The sequence below is a fragment of the Anabrus simplex genome, chromosome 5 (assembly GCF_040414725.1).
Source record: "Anabrus simplex isolate iqAnaSimp1 chromosome 5, ASM4041472v1, whole genome shotgun sequence".
Taxonomy (NCBI): domain Eukaryota; kingdom Metazoa; phylum Arthropoda; class Insecta; order Orthoptera; family Tettigoniidae; genus Anabrus; species Anabrus simplex.
The window spans coordinates 113,783,879-113,804,684 of record NC_090269.1 but is presented as its reverse complement, the minus strand read 5'-3'; the positions used below and the strand labels follow the sequence as shown (position 1 = coordinate 113,804,684).

The following is a 20,806-nucleotide window of genomic DNA, read 5'->3' as shown; positions in this document are numbered from 1 at the left end:
AAAATGAAATATGTATACTTATAATCTTACAAACGCCCCTAAACCAAACCAAACTGCAGCCTCAATGGGCCTTCCGCCTACCAAGCGTCCGCCCTCAATCCGAAGGCCTGCAGATTACGAGGTGACGCATGGTCAGTGTGACAAATCTTCTCAGCCGTTGTTCCTGGCTCTCTAGACTGGGGTCATTATCTCACCATTAAATAGCTCCTCAATTGAAGGTAATCGTAGTATGACTGAACCTGGAGCCAGCCCTCATACCCCGGTAAAACTGAATGTAAAGTTTCGAGATTTTTAAGTCGCATACTAGTAATTAATGTTCGAAGCCAGCCCCATGTTCTGACTTGCTTGCCTGTCACCCAGAGGGCCCGGGTTCGATTACCGGCCAGGTCAGGCATTTTTACCTGGATATGAGGGCTGGTTCTAGGTTCACTCATTCTACGATTACCTTTAATTGAAGAGCTATTTAATGGTGAGATGGTGACCCCAGTCTAGAGAGACAGGATTAATGGCTGAAAGGATTCGTCACACTGACCATGCTTCACCTCGTAATCTGCAGGCCTTCAGACCGAGGTCGTTCGCTTGGTAGGCGGAAGGCCCATTGGGGCTATAGTTTGGTTTAGGGGTGTTTGTAAGATTATAAGTATAGATATTTCATTTTTGTGATGTTTAGCCAAATTGTTGACGATTCATTTGTTCCCGGATTTTCTGTTTACCCATGCTGTACTTTTTTTTTTTCGTGGTCCCGCCAAAAACGGAGAATCGAGGTTCCACTGTAAACGTTTACAGCAAGATATACTGAAACAAATAAAAGCAATATGTACAATTTGAGATATAATATTTTACATTATTATTATCATTATTAGATACCGATTGTTTTCGTTAGTAAAATAATTATCTGTAAAAAACAATTAAACTCTAATTTAGTCTCTGGTTTCATACCTTGCGGTGGTTTGTAGCCTGAAACCGCTATAAATGGTGATTTCCTGTAAAAGGGATCTGTTGATCTATAATTGTGCCAGCTGTCAGCATCAGCTACGTGTTGGGTTACGGTACAGGAGCCTACAGTTGCCAGTTCACTTCTAGGTGATGTCAAATGTTATTAGATATATTCATTAAGGTACAAGGAAGGAGTAGAGGTGCGAAAATATTGGGGTTTTTACAATTACCTAACATATAAAACATCCAACAGTACACGGTATATGATTAAGAGAGCACATGGCGGCCATGTTTGTTTACTTTCGCATGCATGAGTGGACTGGACACAGCTGACGGCTACACTGCCATCTAAATAATACATTTTTGACTGACTGTCAAATAGGATCTGGATTTTGCAAAGTTCCACGCTAAATCAAAAGATGGCAGTACAGTGTAGCATCGTGTATTTCGTTAGCTAAGAGATGGCACGTGAGCGGTGGGCGATACAATGTCATGTCGGGCAATGCCCGGCATGCGACCAGAGAGGAATATCGTAATGTCGGACTCTTCCAACAGACGAGCGGTAAGGGTTAAAACAATTTCATCACCTAAAATCAGAAATCCTTGTTCTGTTGAATCCCACTGTAACACCCATTTATGCAGTCTGCATTACAGCCAGGAACTTTTACAGTAATGTCATTAATAGGGACCAGGTTTTTTGAAAATGCATATTTTGTGGGTTTATTGGATTTATTGCATATTCTAAACATAACGGCATATTTCAGCATATCCATTTGAAATAAGGTATAATTTAAAACCTCTCGAACAAAATTTTATTTTGCCTGTAAGCAGCTTTCTGAGTAACGGATAACGAGATAACAGTATTTTGTACAAGCATGCTGCCTGGCTGTTTCAAGAAAGGGATAGGCGAGGACATTATTTTCGCCATCTCGGCAGCCAGTAGCCCGGGGTTAGTTTCATGAAGAGTTTAAGTTATTGTTTACTTTACACTTAGTCGGCATATCCATTGCTCAAAATGCAGTAAGAGATCAGCAGAAAGTCTTTATTACATCTGTGGGTGTCTGTTAATAGTGATTATTCAACTAATGGCATTGTCGTCCATTGTCAAGTATGCTCGAAGGAAGTGAAATGTGAAAAGGAATTTCAACTTGAACAATATGCAAAAAAGGCTGCACATATTACAGCAAAGTGGGGGGGGGGGGGGGGAAGAAATTTGTTAACAATCTACTTTAAATTGCACCGACACAGATAGGTCTTGTGGCGATGATGGAATAGGAGAGGGCTAGGCATGGGAAGGAAGCAGCCATGGCCTTAATTAAGGTACAGCATGCAAGCTCACAACTGCGTGCCCCCTAACCAGACAGCCAACTTGCTTGGTGGAGGAAAAGAGCGACACACTGAAGCTACTTCTTGCGCATGCAAAACTGAAGCCTCCAGTGAATAGTTGGCTTGTTCTGAAGTGCGTAATTTTCAGTTTTTAATACACATTTTCTACACTTTTTGTGCATAATTGCATGCATATTTTAATTGTTTGAAGTGCATAAAGATACGGTCCCTAGTCATTAACATCTTGATCTTTCACAATTTCATTTGTAGTTCCCTCCTCATTCTCCTTCTTCGTTTTTGGAGGAGAGGGGAGTAAAATGTTAATTGCGCTTCTGTGAAAATTCGTATGGGTACTTGGCCATCAGATAGTTGGAGTCCTACTGTAATTACAGAAAATAGTAAGCGCCATGATGAAATTCTCAATCCAAAGAAGAAAATAATACAATAAGACTATGGTTTCCCATCAAAACAGAAGAGCCCGTGGGAAAATTCCAAAGCAGATAGAATGAAATAGTGGTAATCATGTAAGCAGTAGTCCTTCAGTAATATCAGGAATGAAAAATCAGTACCTTATGGTTCCTTTAAATGCTTCATAAGTAATTTTCTGATGATCTTATGATAGACCACCACTCATGAAATTGCGGAGGACCTTTTGGGGAATGAAGTAGTATTCCCCTTTCTGCCACACTTCCACAGCCAAAAAAAAGTATGGGGGAGGGGGTGTCCAGTATGCAATAACCTCAAATTTTGTGCAGTGAACACTACTTCTAGGTTATGAAGAGCTATAAATTGTACTTGCCTTCTACACTGTTCTTTAACAAACTTATGAATGTATTTGAGTTATACTATCTATTTTTGTTGGAAGGCAGTATTTTTAAACGTAAAAAGTCAATAAATGGTGAACACAATTCAGGCCTACATATAAAATAAATATAATCTGTTTTAGTTAGCTATCACGCCATTCGTTTCATCTCATTAATTCCTCTTATGAGGTCGATGTCAGTAAGAGTATACAGTCGTAAAAACTTGCTACGAAATTTCGTCTCACTTCATATTCGACCCCATAGAGAAAAAGACTAAGGGTATCCTATTATCATATTATGCAATATTGATACAAAATAACTCAATGGCCGATCATTTGTCTCTGTCAGTTGAGCAGTAGACCTACCACACAGCTTTCATTTTCATGGTCTTGCGCCGCTAACTTCCCTGCTACCGGCGTGTCATCATTCCAAGCGACATCATCTTCACTGCTATCTTGCCAGCCATGCACTGAAATCGAGACAGAGAGCATTCGAGGTCCCGTCTTTTTTAATCTTTTAAAAATAGTTTCTTTCCCGACTATAGAGTCCAAACTGTGTGAAGCTATGGCCAAATGGTTTCTGGAGATGGTCTCTGATATTCCCAGCTGGTGTATGTGTTGCAGAAGCCACTCCTTCTGAATAAAGCAGTCTTGTTGAAAGCTTGCCAAACCACCAGCTGATAACTAGCATATGTTTCGAGTTATATTTCCGAATGTAATACATAGCGACTGGAAACATTCTTTTGATAATTGCGGCTGTTGGAAACCAGACCCTTATTTTTAAGTATATTTCTTGCTTGTTCTGTACATTTATCACATCAGGATTTACCTAACAGCTGTAAATGAGATAAGAGAGACCGCATTGTTTAGGTTAGGTATGGTATCGCCTGGTTAGTGCCAAAATTTCCACGACAGAAAGGGTGGCGTGCACCAACCAAGAGTAAGTTCTACTTCCGTAGTACTCTTGAAGTCAGCATTCGGCGACTTCCATACGAGAGTAAATTACTTCCGAAGTATTTTAGTCCTTTCAGATACTCCTGGACTAAATTACTACAAGAGTAAAATGCTGAAGAACACCATCTTGTAGTATATTACTAAAGAAGTAAATAACTCACGAATATAGGTTAGAATTTACTCTCACGTCGTGCATGGAGTACTCTAAGTTTAGACTTGTTGACTAATGATAATATCGTGCCGTATATGAGAGGAAAGTAGTTTCAAACACGTTTATGGATTACTTAGATTATATTGACAATCTCGACGCAGATAACGATGGATAATGTAATAGTGCGTATGCCTACAGTGTGTGACAGGCGAGAGCTGTATAATGTGCACACGGAGAGTTTCAAGAATGTTTTTGGTCTTAGGAAGGAATCCTTTACTATCCTTCTAAATCTACTTGGAGATCACTTGCAGCTGAATTCTTGTCTTAATTTTGTTGTATTTCTCAAATTACAGTTGTGTGCCCTACGAGTGTTTCGTACCGGAACATTTCAGTACAGTTGCCGGTGATCTAATTAACGTTTACTGCACAACTGCTGGCCATATCTTCCATCGCGTGGTTAAAGCACTAGTTGAGGCCAAGAGGGAGGTACGCCTGCAAATGATGATGATGATTGTTCGGAAAATAAAAAGGATATTCTTCACGTTGGCAGGTTTCCACACATTCGTGGGTGCAATTGACTGTGACCGCGCAGATATTCCCATTTTTTGCCGTCTCGGTGACGACGGTGAACTTTTCAGAAATCGGAAGAGGTATTTATCTTTTTTTGCTTAACGTCGCACCGGCAGATAGATCTTACGGCAACGATAGGGCAGGAAAGGCCTAGGGATTGGGAAGCGGCTGTGGTGTTAAAGTACAAACCCAGCATTTGCCTGGTGTGAAAATGGGAAAATTTTGCTGTGGATGTAGGCGATCTGTATGAAGAAACCACCATCAGTTATAATTTTTCCCGTGTGTCCATGACTTTCTGCTTTGCTTCCGCCTTCGCTTTTAAGTCCTTCCACAGAATCTTAACTTGCTCTTCACTGCGTTTTCCATCATTCGAAGCATTGAATTCTTCTGTCACGACTTTCCATGAATTTCTTTCTTATCCAGCATCTTTATGTTGTGTTTCTAACACCCTATATCCTTTGTATACATTGTCATTATCTGCATTAACAAGCAATTATATTTTTCGCTTACATTTTTCCCCCGTTTCCTATCACACATAACCTTATCCATTTAGATTTCTTTAAAGAAGATACGCAAACACAACACTACTCCGTGAGTAACGAACACTACTTCTATAGTAGTAACTAAAAGAGTAAATTGTACTTCAATTCTCCGACGTTACTTCCGGAGTGAGTAACTCCCGTAGTAATTTACATCTGTAGTATGGACTTCTTTAGTAAACGCTACTTCCGTAGTAATTTACTCCAAGATGGTGCACACCACCCAAAGAATAAGTAACAGGAAAGTTTGCCACATTTAAGGATATCTACAGGTGTGGTGGCGGTAATGTGTTTATTATGATAGTGTTTGATATCATGTTTGTTGCCTCCCTTTTTTTATTAACGCATACCTAGTATGTTTTGTTTCGCATCTCCGAAAATCATTGAAAGTGGGGGATGTAAAAAAATTAATACTATTTGTTAGGTATGTTGGCGAGTAAATCAATTATTGTGATTGGATTGCTTTTATCACGTTTTAAACCTAATTCCCTCCGAAAAATCCCTATATTTTCCCGAGTTACAAGATATTAAACGATCACTTTGTTAATGATCTCGCCTGCGTGTATTAATAGGCCTAGCAACAACCGTGAAAATTTCTTAACTAAAGTAAACTAGTTTCCTCATCCCAAGGTGGTGCAGCTCTTTTTTAGACCGGCCTCCAGTGGAAGGGAATTGCCTGTAACATTTTTACCGCAAATCAGCCTTCCTGCCATTCGTAAATCTCTGGCAATACGGTACCGGGAATCAAACTCAGGCTCCTGAGAACGGCAACTAATTGTGCTAACCATTACGCTGGTGGACATTCGTAACTACAAAGCACAGACATATATACATGACTGATGCGTGCTTGCAGTGCGCGGGTCGGACACAAAAGTATTCACCTATATATGCGACGTCATCAGAGCTGCAGCAGTCCTACACAACGGAGGTGGACATTTCTTAACTACAATACACGCATGTACGGCATGACTTTGACGTGCGTTTTCATTGCGTGGCTCGTTTGGACAAAAGTATTCGCAAATTTGCGTGATGTCAACAGAAGTACATAAGACTTGTACCCGCTTCGAAGTGGAATCGCTCATCTCTGACGAATTACGTTGGGGGGGGGTCCTTGTATTTCAGATTTATTTTTTTCATTTTCTTCATCTCAAAGAGCCAAGAGGGGTCTCATACATGAGTAAATACGGTATCTAAAGGAGGATATGTAGATAGCACCTGGTATAGTTCAGATGCTGTGGCTGTATGATGGTTTCAAAAGGAAAGGTTATTCCAAATGAGTGGAAGCAAGGAATGAAGAACAACGTTAATCTTGAAGAAAAGAGATAAAAGGGAATAACTCTGATGTGATCATATGAAAATGGGTTGAACTTCATAACTTATCGAGAGCAGCCTAAAAATCGATTTTGAGAACATAGCTTCTACCCTGGAGAATCAACTTTGAATCTTGTATTTTTGCCAAAATCTGTACGTACATATACAGGAAACTCCTTCCAACATTTTCTTTTCTTCTGTATATCTGTCTTGAGACAGTTATCAACTGGACAGCCTCCACGAATACCTGTCCTGAGCATTTTGCTTCAGTTGTTCATAGCTTCTCCCTTGTTTGACATCTGTTAACATTCCAAACCTTCTTCCTCTTCCTTTTCTATTTTCCCTCCCCTGTTGAAGAAAATTTCTACGTAGTATGTGACCCAACCAGGATATTTTCCTCTCCTTTCTCCTACTTTTCTTAGCACTTGATCATTTCTCACTTTATCTGTCCACTTCACTTTTTCCATTCTTCTCCACAACCATATTTCTTTTATATGTACAGAAAGCTTATGGATAATGAAACTGTAAGATGTTATGGATGCATGTGGCATATGTGGAATGAAAGTAAGCACTGAGAATGGTGAAGTATTTATCACAACATGCAGGCAGAAAAACCTGATATTGGAGTAACATGTGGAAGTGAAAATGTAAAGAAATTTCAAATATTTGTGAAGTGTGGGAAACTGAAAAGAAAGAAGAGACTGAAACAGAAAATTTGGGGATTATTGAAGTGTGTAAGAAGCCTAATTTGGAGCTGAATAGTGATGCAGAAATCTAAAAATTTGCTACAAGACGCATGTTGCCATGTTGTAAACATATGAGATCATATAGAGGAAGGCCTTGACACAGATGGTTTTGATGTGTAATATGTAAACGATCAGAAGAATGAATGAAGGCATATAGGAAATTTTGGAGAGTGCATTCTCAACAAATCCATCTGAAGGCTGTAAACTGTTCTCTTGTAGTTACTCCCATATTAACACTTTTGTGAAGCACTCTGAATGGAGGCTGCTACCCCTGTTAACTGTACAGTTCAAGGCTGCAAGAACAAAATTACACTGCTCCACTCACACTGCTCTAACTCAAAAAAGTATTGAAATATCAACCTCAAACTTGGAACATGATACTTTTAACCAGGTTGTTTAGTATTTTTGTACAGTGTGATACTTCTCAAAGTAGAGTCCTTTGCCTCACACTATCTATGCCTACTACATAAGCTGTGTTTAAGTTATCAGCTGTATCCAAGTTGCTGCTGTATTCCTACAGATGCGATTATTGCCCATGATTGGATGTAGTATGACCAAGATCACTTACAAAATCACTCGCATCATTAAGAAATGTCCAATTCACTGTCTCACTGTACATTTGATAACCAGTCTTCACATAATTCATCACGAATATTACTATCCTTTAGCAACTGTGTGAGCTACACCATGTTGACAGCTGCACTGGAACTTTACATTTCCTATATTATTTTAACTCCATGGAGGTTTAAAGAAAGAAAGGTACAGCAATAGCTACCTTATGCTCTATATTGCTTGACTACACCATTTAAAACTTACAATCTCACCACCAGATTATAGCAGCGATTGAGGAAACATGAGGTACATAACCTTGAGAATTCTTATAGCCCGTCTGTCGACTGAGCAACTACGAGGATTCTTGGGGCCCATCACCCTTGTGTTAAAAGATCAGGCTGAAACCTGAACTAACAGCATTCCTACATAATTCAAACACTCGGTAGTTTCCCTACACATTGAATCTGTTTCTCCCACTATCCCATCTGACAAGTTGATCAAAACATTTCTTCCTTAAAATAAGTTCATTTGCTCCTGGTTGTATTTCATACTTGGCTGTCGATTCTCTTACATTTTCTCTACTGAAATGCCTCGAGTTTCCATGATATGTACAGTATATCTCCATGCAATACTTGCTCTTCAAGTTCCAAGATAAGATTAAAACTTTTGGACCCTGTCATTTCAATTTGATTATTGGCATAAGCCTAATTGTTTCAGAAATGTCTTCCTGAGTACCACCCTTCAGTTAATTCTATGTGTAAACTACAAACAGTAAGATTGGAAGATTCCACTCTTGTAGTATGAAAAATTAAATAAGGGTAAACTGTATGCTATGACAATTATTGCATGTGTTATGGATTCTTAAAAGGAAAATGTTTTGCTAATCCCTGTATGCTAAACACTGCTTTTCTTAACGGATTTTTTAATTCTAACAGAAACTTGTTTGAAGTGTACCTGAAACCGTATTTCCTGGAGGCCTATCGACCCATTCATAAAGATGATGCTTTCATTGTTCGTGGAGGAATGAGAGCAGTTGAGTTCAAAGTTGTGGAGACAGACCCTGCACCATACTGCATTGTTGCTCCTGACACAGTAATACATTGTGAAGGAGATCCAATCAAAAGAGAGGTGAGGACTTGAGCCATCTTTATCAGTTTTGTTCACTAATTATTATTATTATTAATGTGATTGTGATTATTATTCTTTATCCTTTAATGGTTTATATACATTTTATAATTTTTCAGTGATTGTTCTTGATATTAAGATGCATTTCATCTCATTTCATAAGGGCCATATAACAAAAGGTTGTAATCTTCGCTTACATGCAAGTGTTTCTTAAAAGTTGCCAATTATTTTTACTGATTGGGTAATGTACCACATACACAAAATCCAGCTACATAATTTACCCAAATGCTTTCCTAATTTTACCAGATGTTCATGTTGCATGCTTTTGATATCATATGAAATGTATTTTTACAGTAAACTCACCTGGTGGCCGTGTCCATTAAGACGCTGAGTCTTTATGGTCTAACACCATAGTTAGCTGATTTGGAAAAAAATACTCACCGTTAGAATGTTAGCTGGCAGGGTAGGAGAGGTGGTGATATAAAATTGCTAATCCCTATATTGCATGCCAAAAGCCTGGATTCAATTTCAAGCCTCTCCGCAGTGTTCATGGTGATTTGTCGTTCAGGTGGAGACATTAAGCGTTGAGTAGATCCATACTTATTTGACAAGAATAGGCAGTGAGCATACAGGATTTCACCCCTCTCCCTACCTCTTTATATAGTCATCATCTCGCACAGGTGTGTGCAATTTATAAGCTTCTTGTTCCATATTGATGGTATATAAGTTTGGTATATGTTCCTCCTAACCAATAAAATTTATTTTCGACACAATATTATATAATGGTATTAGTTTCGGCACAGCATAGGGCCATCCTTAGCCATTTAATCATGAATATCTTGGACTAATTAGCCTAAGCATAAAAATGTTTTCTCAATGTATACACTTAAAATCTCATCAGTTTGTTGTATTAGGGCTGGGTAAAATAAGTCTGTGCTATGATGACATTTAAAATGGTTTGGTACACTCTTGACCTCTTGCAGTGTAGGTCACTTATGGTGTTGACCTTGATGTTAACATGTAATTCATGTTATCCATAAGTTAAAATGATAAAAATTCACAATGTTGCAGATGCATATGTAGGTATCAACAAATAATTTGCATCATTGTATGGTGAGTGTCGCTTCAAAACACGGATGATGATTAGGAGGGATCATCATTCTCAGTACTATTTGAGTTGGTTGAATGGAACATGTAGTGTTGAAATCAGTTTGTAGGTCAATTGTGTATGTCTAGCTTGTATGTACTGGATGTCTGTAAATATACAGAATTTATATAAGAACTTGACTACACAAAGCTAAAGGTGTGAGAGGTGTATTAAGTAATGTACTTACTCCCTCTGTTTCATGCAGATCTTATTAACACTACATTAGTCATATTTTCCATTCTTTCATCTGTGAGAGATTCGCTGTGTGGTGAGAGGCCTTGAGTGAGGGAAGGGAAAGGCGTGGTGAGTGAGCTTGGGGGTGGAGCTTGTATTCATGGTGGGGTTCCTGCATGTTATGTGGGTTAGAGAACATTTTGAGAAATGTTTTGGCAATTTATTTATTCATTTATATGCAAGTTGCCCATGGCTGTCAAATAGAAAGACCTGCACCAGACAAGCAAAATATTTCCTCGGTCACTCCTGGCACTAAAAACCATATGGTAAAAAAAGTATATATTTATAGTTCTTGAATACTTTGATGTCCATAGGTTGCACACACAGTGAACGTCTTAAACGTCCAGCAGTGATGCTCAGAATGATCTTCTTGCTGAAGAGTTGTTTACAATGTACTATTGTTATTGTTTTCAGTCGGCCGTGGCAACACTGTGAGAGACAGGAGATATTTGTGAAGTGAGACACATTAACTTACAATGTTCCCCACTCAGATTTCTCCCATCAATACATGGAGCCTATCAAGTGACTTTCAGGAATGTATAACCCTTAAATCCATAGGCTATACAGTGAAACCTCTATTCTCCGTTTTTCGAGGGACCATGAAAATAAAACGTACAACACGGGAAAGCGGAAAATCCGGAATTGAATGAAAACAATCAACAATTTGGCTAAACATCACAAAAATGAAATATGTATAATTATAATCTTACAAAAACTCCTAAACCAAACTACAGCCCCATTGGGACTTGCCTGCCAAGCGACCGCTGCTCAGCCCGAAGGCCTGCAGATTACGAGGGCGCATGGTCAGTGTGACGAATCCTCTCGGCCGATATTCCTGGCTCTGTAGATCGGGGTCGCCATCTCACCATTAGATAGCTCCACAACTAAAGGTAATCACGTAGGCTGAGTGGACCTGGAACCAGACGTATATCCAGATAAAATTGCCTGACCTGGTCGCAATCGAACCCGGGCCCTCTGGATGAGAGGCAGGCATGTTAGACCGCGAAACCGCATTAATTACCGGTACGAGGGTCCAAAATCTCGATACTTTATATTCAATTTTACAGGGGAATCTTCGTCAGTTTCCCATGAAAACTTCTTTCAGTTCAGCAACTTTGATTAGGCTAGCCAAACTCTTCGAAAAATATAATAACGCCAAGCCAACGACAATTGACCACAAGTAGCTTTTTAATTATTTCATCTAATAAAATAAAGCACATTAGATAAAAAAGCTCCCAAAATGATGGCGAAATCCCTTCATTTCTTAATCTTTCATTGTAATTTGGTCTCCGGTATACAGTTCGTAGTCAGTTTCTGGAAATCTCGTACCGCGCAAATTAGGCCTACATCGACTTTTAAAGCTTATGTTGAGCTCGAAAACATGGTTTCGAATGTAAGTATCGATTCTTAAAAGTTCTCGAATGCATTATATTCAGTTCTGCGTGTCACAAATCCAGTCAAATTGGAAAGATAAAAGAAATATCATCAAAACTTAAGAAATTACGGTTATTCGTGACCTTTAGGTCATCTGGAAAGCGCGCTCGTTGCACGTGTCGGTACGAGTTGGAAATGATACCAGCCATTTAAAATGTAACGTGCACAGATAAAACGACTGCGTGTTTTTGTATCTTAGCACGAAAACGTAAAATTCCCAGTCTTACATTAGGACCTAAACAGTAATAGGCAATCCCAAGACCGCCCATGGCTTTCTTTTTTTTTTTTTTTTTAATGTAAGGTGCAGCATCTGTTCTGGTCTCGCTACCATAATCATGTACGATAATATCAAAAATACAGAATTTGTGTTAAGAAGGAGCAGTTTTGATTCCTGCCTGAAAGCTCAGTTACTCTACAGTGCCCTGAGCAAAGTGCCGAAAACCTGTTCGGCAGTACAATCGGAAAAAATGTAAACATATAAACATCTAACCCTGGACATAATATGGACGTTTTATAAGTGCGAATATTTGACGAAACTCGTTCCGTCTTCAAACAGAGCTCTCGTATGCGCCGTGTCTCCTTGCAATTGTTGTGGCCAGTCTCTGCTTTATGATTTTCCGACATTCTCTAAACAATACCACCCGAATGCGATGCTAAGATGGTCCCTTATGCAAGTTCACCGCCGATCGCTTTTCCAGTAGGTACTGGTACAGTACCGATACTTGCTTTGATTATCGCAAACACGGGGCGTTAACGCCAAGGTCCATAAATACCGGTATGCCATAGCCGTCCTTTCGAGAGACACGGTTTATTAAAAAACGATTGATCGAGGATTTAGCGTTGAAGGGACTGTAATTTTTGGACGGTTGATCTGGGGAATCGTTTCTTCGAGGAACGGATAATACGGGACTTTTACAACGTGATTTAATTACGATGCTCGCGAGACCACGTAATTTGAACGCATATTCCGGAAAAACGTATTTTCCTGGAATGGATAATCGAGGTTCCACTGTAGCTTGTTTGTGTGGTTACTGGGCAGAAATTCTAACTGCACGTTCTTCAAATAAACATCGACAGGTTGTGCAGCACAACAGTCGATGAAAAGGATCTTCCTATTTTGCGCACCCGTTTTTTGCGACCAGAGCAGCCAACTGCTATAGAAAAAGATGAGGTCATCCAAGCTTTATGGTTGGCATCATAAGCACTTGACATTGATCGCTCATGCTAGAAGCAAGGAGGCTTTTTAGATTTCCCAATCACAAAGTGGTGGTTCTTCTCAGAGCTCCTGCAATTGTTCATTGACCCAGTCTTACACAGTTTTGTCACTGACTACATTGGAATCCCCACAAACAATTTCATAGATTACAAGTTTTCCTAAATCTGTCGATCCAACCATTGGATGCGCAGAAGATTGTTCGCCAAGTGCACCTTTTAAAAGATTGTATGCCAAGTGCACTTTTTCCATTAAGAGCATACAGTCATTTGCAATGCCTGTTGCTCAAGTTTTGAACCAGCTTCTGCTATTTTTTTTTCCCTTTTCCTCAAATTTGGAATATTTCGTATTTCCTTGATGTTATGCTTCCTCTGGCTTTTACAATTTCATTCAGCCTGGAAAGATGCAACTCTCTTTCCAGTGCAATATGTGTCCCTCAGAAGAATGAATAAACTACATTCAATAATGAAAGTCATCGTTGCTGTCCTCTCCCCCCACCCACCCCCACCCCCGCTTTTTAGCCAGAAAAGCCAATGTCACCAATAAAGCATTAACAAAGAAGAATTAACAAATATGTACAAACATAAGCAAATGACAAGAATAAGATTTCTGCAAGTATCTTTTTTGCCATTCAATTCAGATAAGTATGAAAACTTTAATAAATTACAAAAATATATATTACAAATCTGCCACAATATCGTTAACAACTGCAACAAAGAGTGAACTTCTGCTTCTCTCGGTGCCTATCCATTTCGGATGTTGGTGATCATGATGGCTATTTTCGTCTTGTTTGTGGCAGCGCCGAACAGTTCAACTGATGACATATTGCACCAGCCTATTAAGACTGTCTAGCTAAGATATTCGTCTTCTTCCAGGACCTCTTTTGCTGTTGATTTTCCCCTGGAGTATTTTTTGGAGTAGGTTGTATCTATCTGTGTTGCGTATTATATGTCCCAGATACTGCAGCTTTTGGCATTTCACTATCTTGATCAACTGAGGTATTGTGTTCATCCTACTCATTACTTCCACGTTCGTCATTCTCTGGATCCAAGATATTCTCAGGATCCGCCTATAAAGCCATGTTTCAAAGGCCTCCAGCTTCTCTGTGTTTTTGTTTAAGGTCCATGTCTCTACACCATATAAAAGAACGGAAAATACATAACAGTGCAGAAGTCTGATTTTAGTCCCTAAAGTTAGATTGTGGCTTTTAAAGACATTACTCATTTTCTGGAACACACTTTTTGCTTTTCCAATGTGTACCTTGACTTCGTGCCTTTGCTGGCAGGACCTAGTGTTTACAGTGCACTGTATCTTCTGGTATAGGCTAGAGCAATTTTGTTACTTTCATTGATCTGTCTCTGTCTTATCCTTGGCTTTGACTCTATGAAAGTGACTGAGGTATGAGCGATGCTAGTAATGCCATTCCTTCTGCAGCCAGTCCCTGCTATGAATGGTGTGAAAATGTTGCTCATAGGGTTGGTTGGTGCATGCATTTCAGTGGGCTTGGCAGGCTGATATGTAATAGCAACTTCTGGCTCGGTGAGGAAAGCAACCGGAAACAACCTCGCTCCTCATTTCCCTAGTATGCCTCTTCAGTGATGCCTAGGCCATCTATGACAGCTGATGGCAGAGCTGTTGAGGATCCAACCAGCCTTAGGGCTGAAGACTGTACATACATACATACATACATACATACACTGACTGACAGAGCAAATGCAACACCAAGAAGGAGTGGTCAGAACTTTATGCCAATTGCAGGGTAGACTGACGTCACTGAGGTATGCTCATGATGTGAAATGCGCCGCTGTGCTGCGCACGTAGCGAACGATAAATGGGACACGGCGTTGGCGAATGGCCCACTTCGTACAGTGATTTCTCAGCCAACAGTCATTGTAGAACGTGTTGTCGTGTGCCACAGGACACGTGTATAGCTAAGAATGCCAGGCCACCGTCAACGGAGGCATTTCCAGCAGACAGACGACTTTACGAGGGGTATGGTGATCGGGCTGAGAAGGGCAGGTTGGTCGCTTCGTCAAATCGCAGCCGATACCCGTAGGGATGTGTCCACGGTGCAGCGCCTGTGGCGAAGATGGTTGGCGCAGGGACATGTGGCACGTGCGAGGGGTCCAGGCGCAGCCGAGTGACGTCAGCACGCGAGGATCGGCGCATCCGCCACCAAGCGGTGGCAGCCCCGCACGCCACGTCAACCGCCATTCTTCAGCATGTGCAAGACACTCTGGCTGTTCCAATATCGACCAGAACAATTTCCCGTCGATTGGTTGAAGGAGGCCTGCACTCCCGGCGTCCGCTCAGAAGACTACCATTGACTCCACAGCATAAACGTGCACGCCTGGCATGGTGCCGGGCTAGAGCGACTTGGATGAGGGAATGGCGGAACGTCGTGTTCTCCGATGAGTCACGCTTCTGTTCTGTCAGTGATAGTCACCGCAGACGAGTGTGGCGTCGGCGTGGAGAAAGGTCAAATCCGGCAGTAACTGTGGAGCGCCCTACCGCTAGACAACGCGGCATCATGGTTTGGGGCACTATTGCGTATGATTCCACGTCACCTCTAGTACGTATTCAAGGCACGTTAAATGCCCACCGCTACGTGCAACCTGTGCTGCGGCCGGTGGCACTCCCGTACCTTCAGCGGCTGCCCAATGCTCTGTTTCAGCAGGATAATGCCCGCCCACACACTGCTCGCAACTCCCAACAGGCTCTACGAGGTGTACAGATGCTTCCGTGGCCAGCGTACTCTCCGGATCTCTCACCAATCGAACACGTGTGGGATCTCATTGGACGCCGTTTTTAAATCTGCCCCAGCCTCGTACGGACGACCAACTGTGGCAAATGGTTGACAGAGAATGGCGAACCATCCCTCAGGACACCATCCGCACTCTTATTGACTCTGTACCTCGACGTGTTTCTGCGTGCATCGCCACTCGCTGTGGTCCTACATCCTACTGAGTCAATGCCGTGCGCATTGTGTAACCTGCATATCGGTTTGAAATAAACATCAATTATTCATCCGTGCCGTCTCTGTTTTTTTTCCCAACTTTCATCCCTTTCGAACCACTCCTTCTTGGTGTTGCATTTGCTCTATCAGTCAGTGTACATAAATCTTGACTTCTTGTGAGCAATCCCAGTCTTCATTTATTATGGTTCCAAGGTATGAATATTGTTTTACCCTTTCTATACTCTTTTGATTTATAACCAAGTTTATTCCGGAAATATTTTCCTTACTTATAACCATGAGTGTTGTCTTTGCAGTGTTTATTTCAAGCCTGTATTGGCTGCTGACTCTTACAATTCTATCCATTAGTGATTGTAGCGCTTGGATAGTATCAGCAAATATAATTGTATCATCAGCATACCAGATGTTGTTTAATCTCATTCCATTTATCAAAATTCCTTCTTCTATATCTTCTAAGGCTTCTCTAAATATGTATTCTGAATACAAATTAAATAGTATAGGTGACAAGATACGTCCCTGCCTCGCTCCTCTCAGGATTTTGACTGCTTCGGTGTGTTCTCCTTCAACGCGCAACACCGCTGATTGATTCCAGTGCAGCATCTTGATGATTCGCAGATCTCTTTCCTCCATTACAATATTTCTCAAAATCTCCATCAATTTTTCATGTTTTACACATTCAAAGGGTAGTCTATGAAACAAGCAAATACATTCTTATTTACATCTCTGAAAGAGGACCTGCACACTGAACAAAGCTTCTCTCGTACCTACTGCTTTAATAAACCCAAATTGATTCGGGGCTATCTGATCTTCACACAGTCTGTATATTCTTCTGTGTATCACTCTCAAGAACACTTTCAAGAGATGACTCATCAAGCTTATTGTGCGGTAATCTCCACATTGGTTTGCGTTTGGCTTTTTTGGCAAGGTGATGAACTCTGATTTGAGCCATTCCGATGGAATGTTCCCGGATACATAAATTTGGTTGCAAATTTTGGTCAACCATTTTACATGATGATCATCCATCAGTTTTTTAAGAACTCGGCTTCTACTTTATCTGGTCCCACTGCCTTTCCGTCCTTCATCTGATTGATGGCTGTTTTAACTTCTTCTTCTAATATATCTGTGCCACTTATTGCATTTGTATTTTGTGTAAAAGTACATCTAGTGTCACGAAATAAATCTTCTATATATTTTTTCCAAATCTTTTTCTTGACTTCTAAATCCACCATCAAGTTCCCGGTTTCATCTATTAACTTTCCATCAGTGCCATTGCTGTATTTTCCTGTTACTTCTCTTACTTTCCTGTGTACATTGAAGCTGTCATACCTACTTTAATTTAACTCAATCTCCTTACATTACTCCACTTTTTCTTTTGCCTCCCTAATCTTTCTTGTAATGTCTGCATTTATCTTTCTGTATTCTGCAGGTTTTCCTTTATTGACTCTTCTTTTCTTCATTAGGTTCAGTATTTCATCTGTCATCCATGACTTTCTCTTTTTCTCGTCCGGTTTCATGTACTTCTCTTTTATTTGCTGAATGGTGTTTTGTAGTTTAGTTAATTCTAATTTGACATTATTGCTGGTGACGTTTTCCGCTGTGATAATCTTCAAGTTAAGTTCTACTTGCATGTTCTGTTTCACTATTGGGTCTACGATTTTTCTCAAATTGTAGTTTTGCCTGTTCTTTCTCTTCACTTTCTTCATTTTGACTTTGAAAACTCTTACAAGTGGTGTGTGGTCTGAGTTGACGTCTGCACCTGGGTAGGTTTTCACTGCGCTGCAACTGTTCCTGAAACGTTTATTTACCAATATGAAATCAATCTGGTTTCTCGCACATTTCCTGGGTTTGTCCATTGGAGACTTCCATGTATATAGTCTTCTAGGTGGGAGTTTAAACCAAGTGTTCATGATCACTAAATCATTTGACATCGCAAAACTTTCAAGATTATCCCCTCTGGAATTCCTCTCTCGTAGTCCAAACGGTCCTACCATGTCTGATGTCCTACCTTCCCCCACTTTCGCATTGAAATCTCCCATCACAATTGTCAGGTCATGTTTGTTAAGGTTTTCCAAAATTTCATTTATGCTTTCGTAGAATTCTTCTACCTCTTCATCTTCCTTGTCCATTGTAGGCGCATACACTTGTATTATGTTTATGTCAATTGGCCTAGCACTCAGCTGTAACATCATTACTCTGGCTGATACGGGTGTGAAACTTTTGAGACACCTTGCTACTTCCGCTGAAAGTATTACACCGACTCCATGTTCATGCGTTCCATCAGCTCTACCCGAATATAGCACTCTATGTTTATTTATGGAAACATCTCCCGTATTCAGCCATCGCATCTCACTAACACAAAGTATATCTAACTCTATCCTATCCATTTCTTTAATCGTATTATGTATTTTTCCTCCTTGGCTCGTTCTCACATTCCAGGTTGCCACTTTAATTTTTTCTTGCCACTTGATTTTCTTCATGCCAGTACTCACTACTGTTCCTCCCGGAGACTTACTCCGGATGATGATAATTTCGTCATGAGCATAGCCATAATGATTACTAGGACTTGTCATCAGGCCTTTAATGTAGTCGTTGTCCAGTGCGTTCTACATCCTTATGCCGTTGACCACCTTTGTGGTTCCTCTGCCTTTAAAGCCAGTTGCTCAACTCAAGGACAAAAGAGTGCCCTTTAAGAGCCAATTAAGGCGAGAGTCTTTTTCCAAAATAACAAAGCTCTGCGCAATTTTGCATTTCTTGAAATGCTAAATTTTGGGTTGCTACATATTGCTGTTTCATGTACAAATTGTTTGTTGTCCCTGTTACTCTCTCAAGCATTTTATCTGCATTCTCATACTTTGCTTCCTATACCCCCACAAAATTGCAGGTTTTCTTTGTTACTACTGTGCTGTAGTAGGTTTTTTTTAGCCTAGGTATCACTAGCATAAAATTATACATGGTCGCTCATCATAATTGACTCAATGCCCAGGTGCTGGGTTGTTTTTTTTTTTTTTGTTTGCAAATTCTGTACGCTCAGCTTGAATAAGTTCGTAAAGAACTGACGTTGCCTCATTTTCGCACTTCTGTAACTTCTGACTTTTGCAATACAAGGTCACATGCTCTAGCTCCAGGCTAACAGGCACGGTTTGACGATAGAAGGTATATGGAATTTAGGGGTAGCGGAATACTGTTAGCTCTGACCTTATTGTGATGCAGATGTAGTGACACTTGTACCCACGACCAATTTTAATAGAAGTTGAAAAACCTTCTTTGATTTTACATGCAAAAGTAATTTTTTTTCTTATGACTTCCTGAACATAAGGCAGAAGTATTACAGGCAAACAGTGATGGTATATAGCATCTTTTTTTTATTTTTTGGCAAGTGCAAAAGATGCTAGGGTAATTTACTATAGTAGTTTATTTTTACTGTATGTGAAGAATGTGGTGTTATGTGTAATCACACTACCACCAAAATAAACTTTTCAGTTTCTTAAGTTGTCAGGTATGAAAAATGGATGCTAAAAAAAATCTTGATTTAAATAACTTGTTTCCATAACCTTCTGTTTTGAATTTTTAGACAGGAACTTTTTGCCTGAAGACTACATTATCCCCTAGATGTTGCATGTATTACATTCTCCTCTGCTATGCTGTAATCTTAATATGGAACGCTAAACATTTTGTCTCTCTCCCCAGGAAGAGGAAGAAGCCTTGAATGCTGTAGGGTATGATGACATTGGTGGTTGTCGAAAACAGTTGGCCCAAATTAAAGAAATGGTTGAGCTACCGCTAAGACATCCAAGTCTCTTCAAGGCTATTGGAGTTAAACCTCCACGGGGTATATTGCTGTATGGACCTCCTGGTACTGGCAAGACTCTCATTGCTAGAGCTGTTGCAAATGAGACCGGAGCATTTTTCTTCCTTATCAATGGTAAGAAATATTTTCCATAATTACTCTTTTAAATGTGATTGTTCTAGAACATATATAGCTGAAGTTATCTATTCTTGAGCCCAAGGATACAGGTTCAAATCCCAACACGTTTGGTTAGAATGCTTAAATGTGACCGTCCTTTTCCATGGAATCTTTGGTGAAATCCCATCTAATAGTGTTTAATTTAAGGAGAGCCACTGTAGAGTTTTCAGTGCTATAATTCAGAATGAGCAGATAATTGTTAGTTTTCTACCATTTGACTTACAGGTGGGTATGTAATGCTTATCCTACATTTTTGATAAGGTTATGGTTGCGGCGTTCATTAGTAGTTTCTTTGTAAAGCTTATTTATGAACATGTCTGAATCTCAAATTCTGATTTTACTGCTACTAAGTTGTTCCTGGGGAGTGTTGGCAACTTTCTCTATGAAATTTGTTTGGAAGTACATTTGTTGAACCAAATTGTTTTCTCACCACTGGAAACTGAATTCTATTTGTTATGATTTGATTTTAGGCCCAGAAATCATGAGTAAACTTGCTGGTGAATCAGAGAGTAATCTGCGCAAAGCATTCGAGGAAGCTGATAAAAATGCTCCAGCTATTATATTTATTGATGAATTGGATGCTATTGCACCCAAGAGAGAGAAGGTAGTACATATTGGAAATTACTACAAATAGGTCTTCATTTTGTAATCATTTTGTGGGTTCTTTTGTTTCCTTTTGTAGTGTACAAAGATCTTTCAATCTTTTGTTGCCAACTTATTACTCTTGAGTCTGAGAGCCACTATGATGAATCTATCTTGGGCCTTGGCCTTTTATTAAGGTATACAATGAAATAATGTTAAGATAAAATCCCAAGTTCTGTTTTAATA

The 20,806-nt window shown here is 40.0% G+C and overlaps 1 protein-coding gene across 1 annotated transcript in view; it reads left to right on the top strand.

The window, feature by feature from the left end:
* Positions 1-20,806, top strand: part of TER94 (Transitional endoplasmic reticulum ATPase TER94) — a 117,893-nt gene that overhangs the window by 31,256 nt on the left and 65,831 nt on the right. The window contains exons 4-6 of the mRNA XM_068227580.1: positions 8,823-9,015; positions 19,702-19,936; positions 20,449-20,582. Of these exons, the coding sequence (XP_068083681.1) occupies positions 8,823-9,015; positions 19,702-19,936; positions 20,449-20,582 (562 nt within the window). The remainder of the gene's footprint in view (positions 1-8,822; positions 9,016-19,701; positions 19,937-20,448; positions 20,583-20,806) is intronic.